This window comes from Aethalodelphis obliquidens, unplaced genomic scaffold (genome assembly GCF_003676395.1).
Source record: "Aethalodelphis obliquidens isolate GAN/ISIS:26980383/991018 unplaced genomic scaffold, ASM367639v1 scaffold52, whole genome shotgun sequence".
NCBI classification, from domain to species: Eukaryota; Metazoa; Chordata; class Mammalia; order Artiodactyla; family Delphinidae; genus Aethalodelphis; species Aethalodelphis obliquidens.
In genome coordinates this window covers 2,710,160-2,726,980 of record NW_020837996.1, presented here as the reverse complement: position 1 = coordinate 2,726,980, position 16,821 = coordinate 2,710,160, and the positions used below count along the sequence as shown (strand labels likewise).

General features: G+C 53.9%; 1 protein-coding gene across 1 annotated transcript in view; it reads left to right on the top strand.

The window, feature by feature from the left end:
- ERGIC1 (endoplasmic reticulum-golgi intermediate compartment 1) overlaps positions 1-16,821 on the top strand; it is a 106,046-nt gene that overhangs the window by 55,901 nt on the left and 33,324 nt on the right. Inside the window, exons 3-5 of the mRNA XM_027084285.1 lie at positions 1,957-2,029; positions 12,095-12,189; positions 16,052-16,176. Of these exons, the coding sequence (XP_026940086.1) occupies positions 1,957-2,029; positions 12,095-12,189; positions 16,052-16,176 (293 nt within the window). The remainder of the gene's footprint in view (positions 1-1,956; positions 2,030-12,094; positions 12,190-16,051; positions 16,177-16,821) is intronic.

Genomic DNA, 16,821 nt, shown 5'->3' with positions numbered 1-16,821 from the left:
TTGCAGCGAGCGGGGACTACTCTTCGTTGCGGCGCAGGGGCTTCAGTAGTTGTGGCGCACGGGCTTAGTTGCTCCACGGCATGTGGGATCTTCCCGGACCAGGGCTCGAACCCGTGTCCCCTGCGTTGGCAGGCGGATTCTTAACCACTCTGCCACCAGGGGAGCCCAGAACGTATCTTTGACTGTACATTTTGCCATAGATAGATGATGATAATAATAATGATGGTGATGATGACAAATAACCTGGTTTCAGCATCAGTCAGGATGGCTCAGCCAACCAGGTACAGACTGTCAAGAATGCGGCCGAATCAGCAGGTGGTACTGGGAACTTTTCTTTGCGGGAAACTGAGAGTCAACCCACTTGCCAAATCACCTTCCCCAAATCACCACACCCTCCAAAGTCTCCCTGATGAAAATCCTAGTAATGAGCTCGTGCTTGAGCCATTATTACCTGCCAGGCACTATTTCAAGTCCAGTTTCTGTGTTGTGGAAATTCTCAAGCAGCCCCATAAGGCAAGTGCTACTACTGGTGCCATTTTACAGATGCGGAAACTGAGGCAGAGAGAGGTTAATTTAATTTACCCAGGGACACAGCACGTGAGTAGTGGGACCACGCTGTGTGAGCCATTGCCCACGACATGCCTCTATGATAAACCCAGGTGAGGCACACTCAGCCCTTATTCTGTATTCTGGGGGCTGGCTCCCTGCCTTACACAAAACCTGTTATTACCTCCTGTGTGCCCAGCCCCAGGCCAGGCACTGGAGCTGTGGAGTTTTTGCCTTCCAGGGTATCTGTCAGTCTAGTGAAAGGGAGAGCCACAGATGACATTTGGAAGGTGTTCAGATAGAGGCTGGGAACACAGAGGAAAGAGTGACCAGCTCACCCTCTGAGGGTTGGGGGAGCTTCTCACCAGAAGGGACATTTGAGTTGGGCCTCAACCTGCGAGGATGATTAGGAGTTCACCAGGCAGAGAGGATGACCAAGGAAGAGGAGGGAAGATGGGGAAGGACATTCCAGACAGAGGAACCATAGTATATTTAGGGAACAGCACGTGGCTCGAGGTCGCTGGGTGGTTAGATGTAGGGGGAGTATCTGGAGATGAGTTGAGGGCCAGCCCCTGGGGCACTTGTTATGTCCTGCCCCAAGGAGCGAGTCCAGGGTCACAAAATCCAACCTCATCAAGGGCCAGGCAGGCGAGATAAATCCAGGTGATGTGGGCCGACCCTGGAGCTCCATTCTGCTCTCTCTGCACTTCAGACTTGGAGGACCCCAACTCTTCACTCTCACAGAGAGTTGTCCCTTCTTTTGAAGCACAGCACTGTGTATCCTCACGTTCTCGCCTCTGCTAGGGACACGGGCACAATGTTGATGGGACCGCAGCGGGTGGTGATGGAGGGCAACCAACGCTCTGCCTCAGCCTTGGAATCTGGGTGGCAGGAGGGGACGGTGGGGCCTGGAACAAACTGGTGAGCTCAGAGCCCCTGTGGGAACAAGGGCTCGAGTGTTCTGGAGCAGCCAGAAATCTGGACTTTTATGTGAAATCTCTGGATTGTTCAATGTCAGCTCCAAATTTTAAAATATGCATCGATCGAGCCAAACAGAACACATCTGTGGGCCGCCGATTTGCATCCCTTGTTTTCTGACTGACTTCTGCATGAGAATGCTGTTACGGAGGGAAGGCGGGCTGGCCCCTTGGAGGATCTGCCTATTTGCGGGCATGGGGGGCTGGGGAGGTCCACACGGGAGGGTCAGATCAGTTCCAGAGGCGGTCTACCTTTCTGACAGGGGGGCTGCTTCACATTGAGGCCAAGAGTAAGAAGAGGCTTTGGGGAGGGTCTGTGGGCCTCTCTCCCCCTCCCTGTAAGCAGCTTTTCTCTGAGGGCAGGGTCTGGGGGCTGGCTTCCCTCCATCAGTGCCCACCACCCTTAACTGGGTGTCTGTGTTGTTTCTTCCAGTCTCTATCTGCTGCTGCCTCTTCATCCTCTTCCTTTTCCTCTCGGAGCTCACCGGATTCATAACGACAGAAATGTAAGTTACATCGCCCACTGGTGAGGCATTCCAGAGCTTCTGGGGACCCCAGATGGGAAGAGAGAGGGGCTTTACAAAGGAGAGAAACCTCCGAACCTTCTACCTCCTGTTTCCAAGCCTGTGGCATCCGTCACTCCTCTGTTTCTGAAAAGGGTTTTAAAGCCAGAGCGGAAACCAACATTGCTTTGTTAAAGCTGAAGAGAAAACTCTGGTTCCCTTCTGGGGTCAGGGAGGCACCTCCCGGGTCCGCAGATGAACAGAAATCATTTGCTGATGTTTGCCGTCCCTGTGTTTGGCCAGTGGGCTTTTCTCCCTCTGAGTCATCACAGGGTCGTTTGATGTTAAAGCTGGAAGAAGTCAGAGGAAAATGGGGGCAGCTTTCTACCCGAGGCGGTGGAGGGGGCGGGGTTCTGACATCGGAGCCTGGCCCCCCTCAACCAAGCCCCCTTCCCTGTGCTAGGCCCACACTGGGTGAGGAGTCAGCATGGGCTTCCTGGCAGCGGGTTGACGCACTGTGAATCCAACCCCAGTTCCTAGAATCATCTGTTGTTCAGATAACCTAGTAAATGCTCTGGGGCCTGTGTAACACCGAATGCCATTGGAATTATTCAGTCACAGCCTCATCAGATGCCCCTCTGAAGATGAATTAGACCCAGAAGCTTGCTGCCTTAACGTCTGGCTTCCAAGCCTCTGCATTTCCACGTTTATAACCCAGAAAGTCATCACGGGGCTGGGCTCTGGCCACCCACTCCCCTGTCCAACACTGGAATTTTCTTTTGCATTCATGGAATTTCTTGGTTTCCTGTGCCTCCCTGTCAGCCACAAGACAATAGGAAACTGAAAACATAGCTGCTCAGCCCAAGATGGTCCTTGTTGCTCTGTAACCATTACCGCCATAATCCTCAAACAGCCCTGGGAGGTAGTTGTCCCCTCTTTATAGATGAGGAAACTGAGGCTCAGAGAGGTGAGGGGACTTGTCCACTGACTTGCCCCCCCCCCCCCCCCCCCCCACCGCCCCAACTCGTTTCTGAATATAGCTTCCGCCCTCCTCCAACGTGGGAGAGTTTGTCTTCCCTGTCTGTCTGATCCTGTTTTTAACCCTGATGGGATCAAAGCCCCAGGAGCCTCATGGAGTATTGGAAAGAGCACTGGACAAGGCCTTGGGAGATCCAGGGCCAGGTCCTTGCTCAGTCACCACCTGCTCTGTGACAGGTGGCAAGTTGCCAAACCTCTCTGGGTCCCAGTATTTCTGGCCAAACAAGAGAGGGTACATCAGAGGCAAGGCTTCCTTCCAGGTCTGGGGAAGCTTGTCTGCCTCCCAAGACATAGCTCCTTGACCAGGCAGGGGTCAGACAAGGAACTCTGTTCCCCCTGGACTCTGTCCCAGTCAAGTGTGCACATTTGGGCCACTGGATATTTTACGGGTCATCCCATCATGATTTGGAGGTGGAAGCAGGGAGAGCAGCCAGAAATTGAGACCTGCTGGCATTATGAAGGACCTACTGTGTGCCAGGCACCTGCTGGTCTCTCCAGGTCATGCCCCATTCCCTGGGAGGGGGGCTTCTGTGCAGGCCTCTCATGTTCTGAGCCAGGTGAGAAGCGGTACCCAGGTGACAGCAACAAAGAGGGAGCACTGACCGTATCCCAGGTGCCAGGTGCAAGGCTTTACCTATTCCAGGCAGGGACACGAGCAAGTGCAAAGGCCCTAAGGCAGGAGTTACCTGGTGTATGTGAAGACAGAGAGCTGGTGTGGCTAGAGCAAAGGAGGCAGGCAGGGAGAGGAGAATATGGAGCAGGTGGACCCGAGTCAGGCCAGGCTCTGTACACTGCCGTGGATTAATGGCGATCATCCTTGGTCCTGAGCCCTCAGAGGTCAGGCCTCAGGTCTGTCCGATTCACTACCATGTGACTCCATGCTCAGAGAAGCCAAAAATGCAGGCGGTGGACACAGATGGTCCACAAGCAAACACAACGGAATGTATCAGTTAGTGATAAGGGCTCGGAAGAAAAAACAAAGCAGGATAGGAGCTAGAGAAGGTATGGGCTATTTTGTGAGGCTTTAACAAGATTATTTACCTTCAAAGGTGCTTAACATAGTGCCTGATATACTTTAAGGTCCATATCCCTTCAGGCATTTACTCATTTCATATTTCTTCCCTGTCTCACGGGAGAAAGGTTGTAAGGCCACTCAGCACCTGTCATGTAATGAGTACTCTGTGAATGTTAGTTTTTTTGTCTCCCCCCTTGAGTGAAGAAGGGACCTCCCTCACCTCCAGCTGACATTCCGAGAGGCAGTTCATTCAGCCAATCATCAGCTTAGCCGATAGTGAGGCAGAGTGCCGAGGCAGCACCCCGACAGGTGAATTTGGACGTCAGAGCTGGTGACTGCAGCAGGAGGTGACTACAACAGGAGGTGACTGCAGCAGTCACTCTTGTGACTGCAACACACCCCGCTGCTGTGTGCAGGGCACTTGAGCAAGCCGGGACAGCTCACTCCGTTTACCAGGGCAGGACTCACTTCTTTCTCAAGAGCACAGTGTGTTCCCACTGCTCTGTCCGCTTTCCCTCTCCAGGACTTCCTGGCTCCTGGGGGCATTCTGAACATGCTGGTCCCACCACACCCCCGGAGAGGAAGAGGGGCCATTCATTCAGTGTTTGCCTTGTGTCTGGCCCTGGGCTAATAAGCACTTCCCCACCGGCAGTGAGAGGGCTGGGGAGAGGCAGAGCAGTGGGGGTGAGAAGAGAGACCTGTCCGGGCCAGGGCTCCATCCATGATGATGCGGTGACCCTAATGCCTCCTTTCTCTCTGCGGCCTTGTGACCAAGGTGCAAGAGTTGCCCAAAGGGCGTCCTCGTGGGCCAGGGCTCCACAGGAAAATCCAGAGGACAGAGGATTGCACCTTGGGGTCCTTCCTCTGTCAGAAGCTTCTCCGACCCCCGGGAAGCCCTGCTGATACGGGAAGGACCGCAGGTCACAATTCTTTTCCTTTTCTGGGTGGCTGGCCCTCCCTGGCAGTTTTGTGACCACAGTGGGTTGGCCTCCCCACCCCTGCCGTGAGATTGTAACCCAAGGAAATGAGGTCACCTCTGGTTGGATCAGCGTTGCTCTAACGCTGGCCTGTGGTTATCAGTGACATAAGAGGCTATTCTGGCCCGGCCCGACAGGGAGGGAAACCTGTTTGGGTGATGGGACTTCAACCTGGACATTAATTATACTTGGGAAAGTGGCCCCCCAGGGTGCTCTGAGGCTCTGTGTTTGTAAGGGAGCGGCATCCTGCTCCTCAGAGAACGTGGCCACGGAACATTCCAGTCTGTGACTCCCCAGGCTCTGGCTGCTCTTAATTATTAACATGATGAGGATTTATAATAAGAAAATGTAGTAACTGGAACTCTCCATTGATCATTTCTAGCTTAATACAACTCAGACTTTTCAGTTGTGATCTGTAATAGGCAACCCCATGCCAGCCACCTAAGCTAGCCCTTTACAATGCTCATCTTACTTAAAGGTCACAAAACCCCGTGAGCCAAGTACTACTGCTGACATTAGTCTCACTTTATAGCTGGGGAAACTGAGGCACCAGGAAGCTAAAACCACAGTGCAGTTAGTAAGTGGTTAGAGCGAGAGTCAAACCCAGGCCTGGGGCTTCCCTGGCGGTCCAGTGGTTAGGACACTGCACTTCCACTGCATGGGGCACAGGTTCGATCTCTGGTCAGGGAACTAAGATCCCACATGCTGTGGGGAGTGGCCAGGAGGGAAAAAAAAAAACAATACACCCAGGCCTGTCTGATGCCAAAGCCTAGAATTGGTACCCAGACCCCCGTATCCCGTCCTTTTCTGCCCAGAGCATTTTGGAGCCCCGCGGACACGGCAGCTGCCGCGTTTTGGTCAGAATAGTTCACTGGGAGACTCGGATGCGCCCTTCTGGGGGGAGGCGGCCTCACAGGCAGGAAGCCATTGCCCACCGAGTTGGAACTTGGACGTTACCTTGAACTGTGTCCTCACACGCTCTAGTAGGAGGCCCAGAGTGGGTAGGCCGGTAACTCAGCCAGGAGGAGGAGCTCGACGGCTCCCTAGGAGCCCAGCTTACCCACTCTGAGGCCTGGATTGTGAGCCAGGGCCGGGTAGGGAGCCACGGTCATCACGTGGAAGAGCAATGGGAGGCCTGAAGGCTTCTGAGCATCGAGTGATGGGATGGGGTTCGTGCCTCGGGAAGATCACCTCTTGCAAAGATGGGTTTGGGGCGGGGTGACCCTGGAGTCCAAGGCCTGGTGAGGGGGCTGGGCAGTGACCCAAGGCAGAGGGGCTGAGGGTCCCAGGGTGATGGCTTTGGAGAAAGGGGTGGGGGCAGGACTAGGTGGCTGCAAAGAGATGCTTTGGGGACATCTGCCTGGTAGGTAATAGGTACACTAACTTCCACCTGGAACGGTCCGGATTTAAAACTCAAGGTCCCGGAGAGCTTTCTTGCATAACCTCATCCCTCCCCTCCCACTCCCACCCCAAGCCCTTTACTGCGGGCCTCACTGCTGGGTAAGTTTCCATTAGATCAAATTATTAAGCGTGGAGGTCAGCGACTTTGGGCAGGAATCCGAAGTATTCAAGTGCTCTTCTAAAAGCAAATAAAATTGTTTTCTGTAGATGTCATTGGACTCACGCCTCAGCCTAGAATTTCAAGGCCCTCCGTTAACATTCCACCTACTCTCCCCCCACCCAAACCTCCCTGGTCCCTTTCTTCCTCTCTCCCTACAGGGCCACTGCTTACTGACCCCCATGCAGTCCGACGCAGTCTGGCGTCCCCCACCTGGAATGTGCCCCCGCCCCCCCGCCCCGAACAGAGAACAGAGGTTGTGAGCACGAGCTCTCTGCTGCCGCTCAGGGAGCCCTCGTCCGGGGCAGAGCTGCGGGTGGGAAGGAGGCGGATGCTGCAGCTCCTGAGGTGTGGTGGGTAGAGATGACAGAGGGAGGCTTGAGGGACACAAAGGGAGTGGAGCCCTTAGCACCTCCTGTCCTGTAGGTACTTGGGCCATGGTTGGTGTGGGGTGGGCATCTGCAGGTTATCAGAAAGATGGTGGCCCCTGCATCGCGGGTCTGCTTGGGGGCCACCTGCCTCTCCGTCTTTCATTGATCCTGCCCCACCCAGTGGAATGTGGTGGAAAAAGCATGGTTCTGGGCAGCAGTGGCTCCAGCGTCCAGTCCTGCCTCTGCCTCTTCCTGGCTGTGTGATCTTGGTCAATCTTTTATCTTCCTTCCTCTGAGCCCAGTTTCATCCTTGTGAAAAGAGAACAGTAACTCCTATTAAACGCTGGCTTGCTGTTTAAATGAGATAGTACTGATACATGTGAAAGGCCCCAGCACAGTGCCTGGCACCAGCTGGGTGCTCAGAACCGGGACATCTTGGATTAGTTATAAGCAAGGCAAGCTTTTGTGTGGGCCTTAGAATATACCAGGGGCCTTGCACACATGTTTCATCCTCACCACAGCGCTGTGAAGTGGATCCTGTCGCTGTGCCTGTGATTATCAACTCGGTAAACATTGTGATGTTAATAATAACAATAAAAGTAGTGAACGTTCATTGGGCACATACTGTTTTCTAAGATTATGTCTATGGTTGCCCCTAGTTCACATCTGGGGAAATTGAGGCTGGTGAAGAAGGCAAAGCCCCTTGTAGAAGGTCAGCCAGCCAGTGGGTAGCAGAGCTAGGATTTGAACCCTGGGAGCATGGAAATCCAACACGCCGCCTTATTCTCTTTACCCAGAGGGGCCTGTGCTCTGTGCTAGGCCCTCAGACACAGATGGTAGCATGCACACCCCTGGCCCCGGGACAGCCTGCAGCTTTCTGCGACTCCTCACACAGGCCTGTGAAGTAGCTAGAACCATTATCCCTCTTTTTCTCCTTTTCTTCCTCCCCTCTTTCCTTTTATCCTTTCCTTCTTTCTCGTGAGGTATGTGTATAATGTACAAACGGCGAAGCGCACGAATGGTAAAGGTGAGGCTTGATGAATGCTTGCCTGTGTTCCCACCCGTGTCACCATCGCCCCATCAAGACAACACGTCTCCACCTCCTGAGAGGTTCCCTGGAGCCCCCTCCCAGTCACCACCACCACCACCACTGTTCTGACTTTTATTACCATAGATTGGTCTTGCCTATCTTCAGACTTCATAGAAAGCTTTCCCGGTTTTACAATTGAGGAAACCGAGGCTCAGAGAGGCGAAGCAACTAGTCCCAGGTCCCCCAGCTTCCAAGTGGCAGAGCCAGGAGGTGAGCCCACATCTGTCTGCCACTGCCCCATGGGTTCTCATCACCCATGCTGGTGACGGGAGGAGTCAGGCCCACAAGAGCCCCCACACAGCAGTGGTGAATCCACAAGAAGCATTGATTTTCCCTCCAGGTGGGCTGATTTCTAGCCTCCGTTTGCCTTTTAAAATCAGTTCAGCCAGTAACGTTAACTAGCCTTGGCAGGCACCTGCGAGTGGTGCTGAGGGCAGGCCTGCAGCGCTGGCATGGGGTGGCAGGAGCCCAGGGGCCCTGGAACATTTTCCTTGGACATGGAAGGCGGCTGTATTGACCTCACTGGGCAGGCGGCACAGGTGATTGAACGGTGTTGATCCTGCGGCCCGGAGCCCTTCCGGAAGGTGCCTGGGAGCAGCCAGTCCTGGCCTTACGTAACCAGACTGGCCCCAAGCTCTGCAGGCCGGTGAGTTTTCCATCTCCTCGCCAGCACTTTGGCCCCTTTGTCTGGGGCAGCACTTCAGCCCCTGGGAGCCTGGGCTCCGTGGGCTGGGAGAGGCCTCCTGGGGCCTCGAGGCTGAGCTCACCTTAGTGCCACACCTGGGATTCACCTCGCTCTGTGTTGAGGTCACCTCCAGAGGATTGCCAGGGGATGACATCATCCCACAATCCCTCAGTGATGTGCAAGGGCCCAGCCTCCCAGGTAGGAAAGGTGAGTAGCTTCAAGGAAGAGTCTCACTCAGCTGGGAAGGGAAGCTGGGGGCGCTCCCTCCGTGACGTTCTGTTAATCACTCAGTGATCTCATTACTCAGCAAGCCTACAGAGCTGCGAATTAAGGCAGGGGTAGAAATTGGGCACTGAAGGCTTAAGAAAGACCGTTTGGCTGTGAAGAAGTTGATTTTCCTCCAGCATAACCTCCTGTGGTCCCCAAAGCTCCTCTGCCACTGGCTCATTTGTTCTTCCTGATCTCTGACGTGGGCCAACGCTATGAGCCTGCCAAGCCCAGTCCCCTGTCTCCTCTCTCACACCCTGTGGCCTCAGAGGACAAGGGTTCCGCTCAATTTCTCCTTTGACCCTGAATGCTGAGGACGAGAGGGAGGGGAGGCAGCATGAGCCCTGGAGAGCCTGGTGGAAGGCAGACCTGAGCTGGGGTTCCATCTTGGCCAGCTCTTGCTGTGTGACCTTGGGGATGGAACTCACCTTCTCTGAGCCTCAGTTTCCTGGTTCTAAAATGGCGATCAGCGGAATTCCCTTGTGGTCCAGTGGTTAGGACTCCACGCTTCCACTGCAGGGGGCACGGGTTTGATACCTCCCTGGTCAGGGAACTAAGATCCTGCATGTCGCATGGCACAGCCAAGATAAATAACTAAATAAAATAGGGATCAGGACATTTCACAGGAGCAGAAGGGATACGATGAACGCACATAGGCCTGACTGGGGCCTCTCCTGGCTTAATGGCCTGGAGGCCCAGCAATCTGAAGGCTGAACCAAGTCTGTTGCTCTCTTATCTCTGGGAACATCCTTGTGACCCCCACAAGGAAACAAGCTCTAGGTATCTTTCTGAGCCTGCCTTTTCTTGTTAACTGAGCATCAGCTGTATCACACTAGGAGCCAGGGGCACAAAGACAGGGTCTTAGTAAAGATGAACTGCCCTTGCCCTGGCCTGACCCTTTCTTTCACAAAGAAGTGGCCACTTACAAGGCTCTCTTAGAGACCAGTTGTTCAGAGCTGACAGTCCTTTATTTTACAGCCTGTGGACAGGACCCACGGGGCCTGATTCATGTTTAAAATAACCACAGCCCGGCCACCTCAAGCACTGCCCCGTAGCTGCCCATTAGGCTGGCCTTTAGAATCGGCGCCCTCTCCCCGCGGGGAGTTTACCTGGGAATCAGAAGTGAGCTTCAGCCACAGCCATCTGGTGTCCACTCAGCAGCTCCTCGGCGGTGTCTCCAAGTCACCTTGAGCTCGGCACGGCCGTACGGGACTCGGTACCTTTCCCTCCCCAATAGTCCTGCTTCTCTTCCAGGGGCTCCCAGCCCAGTTCCAGAAGGAAACGTGGCCGTCTGCTTGCATGCCTCCCTCGACCCGCCCCTGTGCCCTGTCCATCAGCGAGTCCTGGCTGCTCCGTACACCGTACCTGCATCCCTCCCTCCTCTCCATCCCCACCACTCTGGGTCCAGGCCGCCATCTCTGACCTGCACCACTGCAGCAGCCTCCTAGGTCTCCCTAGTGCACAGGGCCCTCTGGTTGGTCCTGAGCCTCCAGAGGGATCCTGTCAAAGTGCCAGCCTGACCGTGCTGCTGTGCTTAGGATCCAGTCTGATGGCCTCTGGCCCACCTAACCTGGCCCCCGCCCTTCTCCGACTGCATCGCACCCACTTCCCTTTGCTCTGTGCTGCAGCCGTAGTGACCTTTGTCCAATTACCCCAACGACCCATGCCCTTCCTGCTTCCAGACCTCTGCAGTGCTGTCCCGATGACTCTCCCTCCCTCTTTGCCAGGACAGCCTACTCATCCTTCAGACCTCAACTCCCAGAGACGGCGTCCCAGCCCACTCTCCCCAGGGGTCCATCACCCCATGAGTCCCTCTCACGGCACCCCACAGCTTTCCATCAAAGTTGGGATAAGGTGCTTGTTTAGGAGCTGAGTGGTCTCTCTAAGCTCAATGAAGGCAGAGACCGTGTCTGTCTGGTTCCTCGCTGTCTCTAGTGCCTGACAGGTAGTAAGCGCTCAAAAAGTATTTGTTGAATACTTAGCATATTGCTGACAGATCCCAGTGTGGAGCCATTGTCCCCAACAGCAGGGTGGCCTAGCTGTCCAGGCCACCTGCCCACACTGTGCCCCCCCCCGCCCCACCTAGATGCCCACGTCCCTGTCCCTGAGGGCTGCAGGTATGTTACCTTACATGGTAAAGGGAACTTTACACATGTGATTATGTCAAGGGTCTTGAGGTGGGGGATGATCCTGGGTTATCCAGGTGGGCAGGATGGAATCACAAGAGTCCTTACAAGTGGGAGTTAGGAGGTCAGAGAGGAGAGAAGATGCCCTGCGGCTGGCTTGGAAGATGGAGGAAGGGGCTATGAGCCGAGGCCTCTAGAAGCTGGAAAGGGCAAGAAAACCGATTCTCCCCAGGAGTTCAGCCCTGCAGACCCATCTCAGACGTCGGACCTTCAGAAGTATAAGAGAATAAGTGTGTGTTGTTTGAAGCCATTAACTTGGTGATAATTCATTCCAGCAGCCACAGGAAAGTAATACGTGTGTGAGTCTAGCTGTGTCTAGGGCTTTGTGAGAGCCTGGGTGAGGATGAGTACCCAGAGAATCCGCGACTTCCCAGCCGGCTGGGGGGTTGGGAGGGTCGGGGGCTGAGTGGGGGGAGCTCAAGAGAGGAGGGAGTCAGGAACTGTGTGCCTGTTGGTACCAGGCCCTGATCCCTAGAACGGTCTCAATTCTCATGTGAGTGTTCAAAACACCCCATTAACAGTGGGTGGTGGTATCCCCGTTTAACAGAAGGGTTCACAGAGGTGAAGGTATCTGCCTGAGTTCCATAGAAAAGTGGCAGAGTCAGGATTGGAAAGTGAATCCGTCTGACTCCGTGCTCTTGCCGCCATCCCGTCCAGTCCTCCTCCCCTCCTTCTAAGGGGTAAGGCCCACATTTGGAGAGCGCCACGGAGATGGGAGCCCTGCCCCACCCCACCCCCGTGCCTGAGCAGGTCCAGGCTTCCCCCAGATGGGAGTCTGGGTTGTCTGAGCAGTGGTCACCAAGTGAAGTGTCCCTGGCTGTCCCCTGCAGCCGGGATGGGTGTCCCCATCTCAACAAGGCTTCTGTACTTGTCTCCTTCAGTGTGAACGAGTTGTACGTCGATGACCCGGACAAGGACAGCGGGGGCAAAATTGACGTCAGCCTGAACATCAGTCTACCCAATTTGCACTGTGAATGTGAGTATTCCCAGCAGCCCTCTGCTCCGGCAAGACACTTCCTCTAGACAGTGCTGTGTGTGCAGAAATGGCGAGATGACCGGGACAAGTTAAGTGGATGGCAAGCTGCAAACAACGGGCAGCAGGAAACTCTCCCCACTTTTGTGGGGCAGGACGTAATCAAGTGTGCACGCACTTGGATGTTTTTTGGAATAAGAAAACACAAGACACTGCCAACGGTTTATCTCTGGAGAGTAGCCATGTTGCAGGGTGGGGGTGGGGTGGGGCGTGGTGTCTCTGAGGTCACGCTCCCAAGAAGTAAAACGCAGATTTTCTGCGAGTGGCTTATTGAGAGAGGGCTCCCAGGAGGAACCTGTAAGGGCATGAGGGAGGTGAGAAGACAGGCAGAGGTGCGTGTTCAGCTGACGTCTAATTGCGGCCTGATCCCACAGGGAGCCGTGGGGTGTGAATGACATCGTAGTCTGTCTCGCCTGGTAGCAAGGGGGCTGGGCTGTTGGTATCCATATCCTCGGCTGATGGGTACAGGGTGGTGTGGGGGGATGCATCCCAAGGCAAGGGGACCTCCAGCCAGCCAAGAGCAGTCGCCAGGAGAAGGATGCAGCTCTGAGCTGTTAGCAGCCGTGGGAAACATCCTTTTTGCCTTCACGCTCCATTGTGTGTCTGTGTGTTCTGTTTTGTTTTGTTTTACTTGGTGTGTTTCAACCAGAATGAATTACCTGTGTAAAACAAAACCTACTGGGAGTCTGGTTTAGAGTCAGATTCTGGCTCCTTTGTTTACTAAAACTGTGTGACCCTGGCTGAGGTGACCCCTCCGAGCCTCAGTTTCCTCAACTGTGAAATGGGCATAGTGCCCTCTCTTGCTTGAGGTTGTTGGGAGAATCTAATGAGCTGGTCCCTAGATTTGTTAACAAGCAGGCTGGGTTTCCAGCTGTCCCTCTGCCCCAGCCTGGCACGGACCCCATGCAGGCCCTTCTCCTCCTACTCCCTCCCTTCCTCCTGAAAGGCAGAACATTGGGCGGGTCTGTGGCAGAGATAGGGAAAGATTCAGCTCTGTTATTGCTTTGGGTGAGAATTACATCACAGTTTTGAATGCACAGTGGGCCCCGAGCCAGGAAACCTGTTGAAATGGGTTGGTTTTATTTTTATTTTTTCTCTTTCTCTCAGAAAAATAATTTGTCTGGCAGCTTCTCATTCAGGAGTTGGTTATGTCTCTGGAGCAAAGAAATTCTTAGGCCAGAGGACTGGGACCAGGGGGGCAGGGGCAGGAAAGGATGTGGTTCCAGGCTCGGTCCCTGCTCCAGGTGGTGGCCCAGGAGGGGTGGGCGACCTGAAGCGCCCTGTGCTGGCTGTGCTGATCCACCGGGCCCTGACCACCCCAGCGGCTCCCACTAGAGCCCCGCACTTAGGCTTTTCTTTAAAAGAACTTCGAATTTTTATTATAGGAAAAAGAAAATGCGTGCTCACTATTATACCTTTGGAAAATCCAGAGCAGCAGAGAGAGAAGTCACCCATAATTCCACCCCGGCTGACAGCATCAGTTGACATTTGATGCTGTCCCATCCGGTTGGCCTTCCGTTCCCTGCATTTCTAAACATGGCTGAGATCATGCTGCCTGTGCATTCTCATATCCTGCTTTTAAAAATAATCTTTTTCTGGTAAACAACTAATACAGGGATACATTTTTTTTATTTTTAAAAAAGATACATGTTCAAAATACAGAAATATATAAAGAAAAAAGTAAAAGAAGGACGTGCTTCCCACATGTCAACCACCGCAGAGGAAGCCCCTGTTAGCAGTTGGGACCCCTTCACTCACCCCTATGTATCTCTGTCTGTCTGTCTGCAAACATATGTCGTGTTTGGTGTTTTTTGTTTTTTTTTTTTCTTTTTACATAATTGGGACCCAACTACAGGGAACCTTTCTGGGATTTCTTGTTTTTTCCATTTATATCTTGGAGCTGTTCTTCTATTACTCATAATATTAGTAGAATAATAACTACAGCTGCCATTTATTCAGCTCTTACTCAGGGGCAGGCCCTGTCCAGAATCCTTTGGCCGTGTTTGTGCCTTAAGACGAGAGGTGCTCTAGCAGAGTAGCCAAAGGGTGTGGGCTCTGGATCCAGACTCTGTGGGTTTCAACCCAAGCACCACTGTTTCTTAGCTGTGAGGTCTCAGGCAAGTTACTTAACCTCTCTGTGCGTCAGTGTCCCCCAGTATAGGATGGGTCTGATAATATTATCTTCCCCACAGGGATGTTCAGATGGTGCCTTCTTATGGAAAAGGCACTTGGAAGAGTGTCTAGCCCATAGTAAGTTCTGTTTTATTTTTTTAATCCTCGCAAACCTAGGATAGAACAAGCAACTGAGGCACAAAAAGGTTAGGTAACTTGCTCGAGGTGCCACGGTGTAGGGGGCAGAGCCAGGAACCACAGGATAGGACAGACAGGACAGCCCAGACAGCCCCAGGCTCAGACTGCCCCTCCCCACATATGGGTTTAGCTCATTCCTTGTACCCACCGCACAGCATTCCGGAGGGGGCTGTACCATTGACCAGTCCCCCGTTGACAAGCAGTTGGGTTGCTTCCAGTCGTCACAATTTCAAATAAGGTTGCCCAGAGCCTTGTGCGCATGTCTGGATGTGTGTGCGTCTGGAGGACGGGCTCCCCGGGGGTGGAACTGCTGAGTCAAACGGGGACCTGCTTGCATTTCTTTAAATCCGAACATTACGACATCAGCATTTCCCACGTACGACAGACCCGGAAGCATCATTTTTAGTGGCGCATCACACTGCCTTCTGTGGATGGGCCCTCGCATACTTCCATGCCCATTGAGGAAAACTGGGTTCTTCCCATTTTTCCCTTTTACAGTCAGCTCACTGAAAATTGCTTCCAGCTGCTCTTTCTCTGTATCGCAGCCTGCTTTCTAGCGCTCCTATCAGGGAAATCTCTGCATTTCCATAGTTTACAGGGGTCCCCGCTTGCCTCTTGGACCATCTCAGGGAATACAGTTGGTTTGGGCCTGCCCATTTTGCAGATTAGGAAGCTGAGTCACAGTAGGTGACGGAGAGTCACATTGGAGTCAGGACCAGGACTCCAGGCCCCAGGCTTCCCATTTAGTGCACTGAGGAACCCAGAAAAGTGCCCACACTCCTGGAGGGCAGGGCCTGGAGGAGCGGGCATTGGGTAAAGGAAGGTGTGAATGAATGACTGCCTGAGCCTGAATGATGCCCGGGGAACCCAGAGACTGTCTGAGATGTAGTAAGTGCTGACATTTATTATGTACTTGCCACCTACTGAGCATCAGGCCCTGTTCTAAGCATTTTCGACACATATTAATTATCTGATCCTCCTGATTCTCCAAGGAAGCTTAAGTTGTTATCCCCGCCCACTCCTCCCTCCCTCCCCCCACCCCCGCCATTTACAGAGAAGGAAACCAAGGCATGGAGAGGTGAAGTTCCTCAGTCAAGGTGGCAAGCTGATAAAAGGCAGGGCAGGATTCAGACCACCTCCCAAGCCTGACCCTCTGCTGCCTCCCGGCAGCCTCACAGTTAGCAGGCTCTGCACCCCCGCAGCCTGCAGTCCTCCATCCCTGGCCCACTTAGCTACTGCCTTCCCCGACTCTTTCCAGCTGGCAGTGGCAGTGGCAGGGGACAGGAACGCTCACTCGCTCTCGGTCCAGCCATCACTTTCTCCTCCTCCTCTGCTGGCTGACCCTTTCTCAGTGGCTCTGGGCCCTAGACTGTGAGCTCCTGGATGGCCGGGGGCCCTGCCTGTCCATGAAGTGGATGAATGAGGGGTCCCGAGAGGAGGGGACTGGTCCCGTTTTTCTGGATGTTTGTGACTCTTCTCTCCTTGCCTCCTGCAGTGGTCGGGCTCGACATCCAGGATGAGATGGGCAGGCACGAAGTGGGGCACATTGACAACTCGATGAAGATCCCGCTGAACAATGGGGTGGGCTGCCGCTTCGAGGGGCAGTTCAGCATCAACAAGGTACAGAGACCTTGCCTGGTCCCCTCTCACCTTGTTCCCCATCCCCGTGGTCCTCTTCCTCCCTGGAAACTGGAGGGTGGAGCTGTGTGCCCACTTGCCCTCCCCTGTGTCCAGAGCCCTGACAAGCTGAGGGCCAGCATCCAGGCACCTGACAGTTCCTGCTGAGAATCTGGAGGGGTGGGTTTTAGGCTCCCTGAGGTTTGGAGCCCCAGCTGGCTGGTTCAGGAAGGAGCTACTTCTCTCCCCAACGCAGAAGGAGTGGGTGGTGAGAAGACGATAGAATGGAAGCCCTGAGCCCGAGTGTGTGTCCTAGGCCTACCCCATCTTGGCCAAGCAATGCCCTCCAGGTCACTAGACCTGTCTTAACCTCAGTTTTCACACCTTTAGGCTGAGGATGTGATGATACAATAATATGATACCTTCTACTTTACAAAGTATATGTGATGATTAAATGAGCTATTACACATTCATTCATTCAGAACACCTTTATGGAGCACCTGCTGTGTTCCAGGGTGGGTTCCTGGCTCTGGGCAATGCCTGGACTAGGTGGGCAGCGTTCTTGCACTGGCGGGGCTTCTGTTCTAGTGGAGCGAGGCAGACGGTGTGCAAGGTGAAAAGCATTTCAGTGGGTGGTAAGTGCTGTGA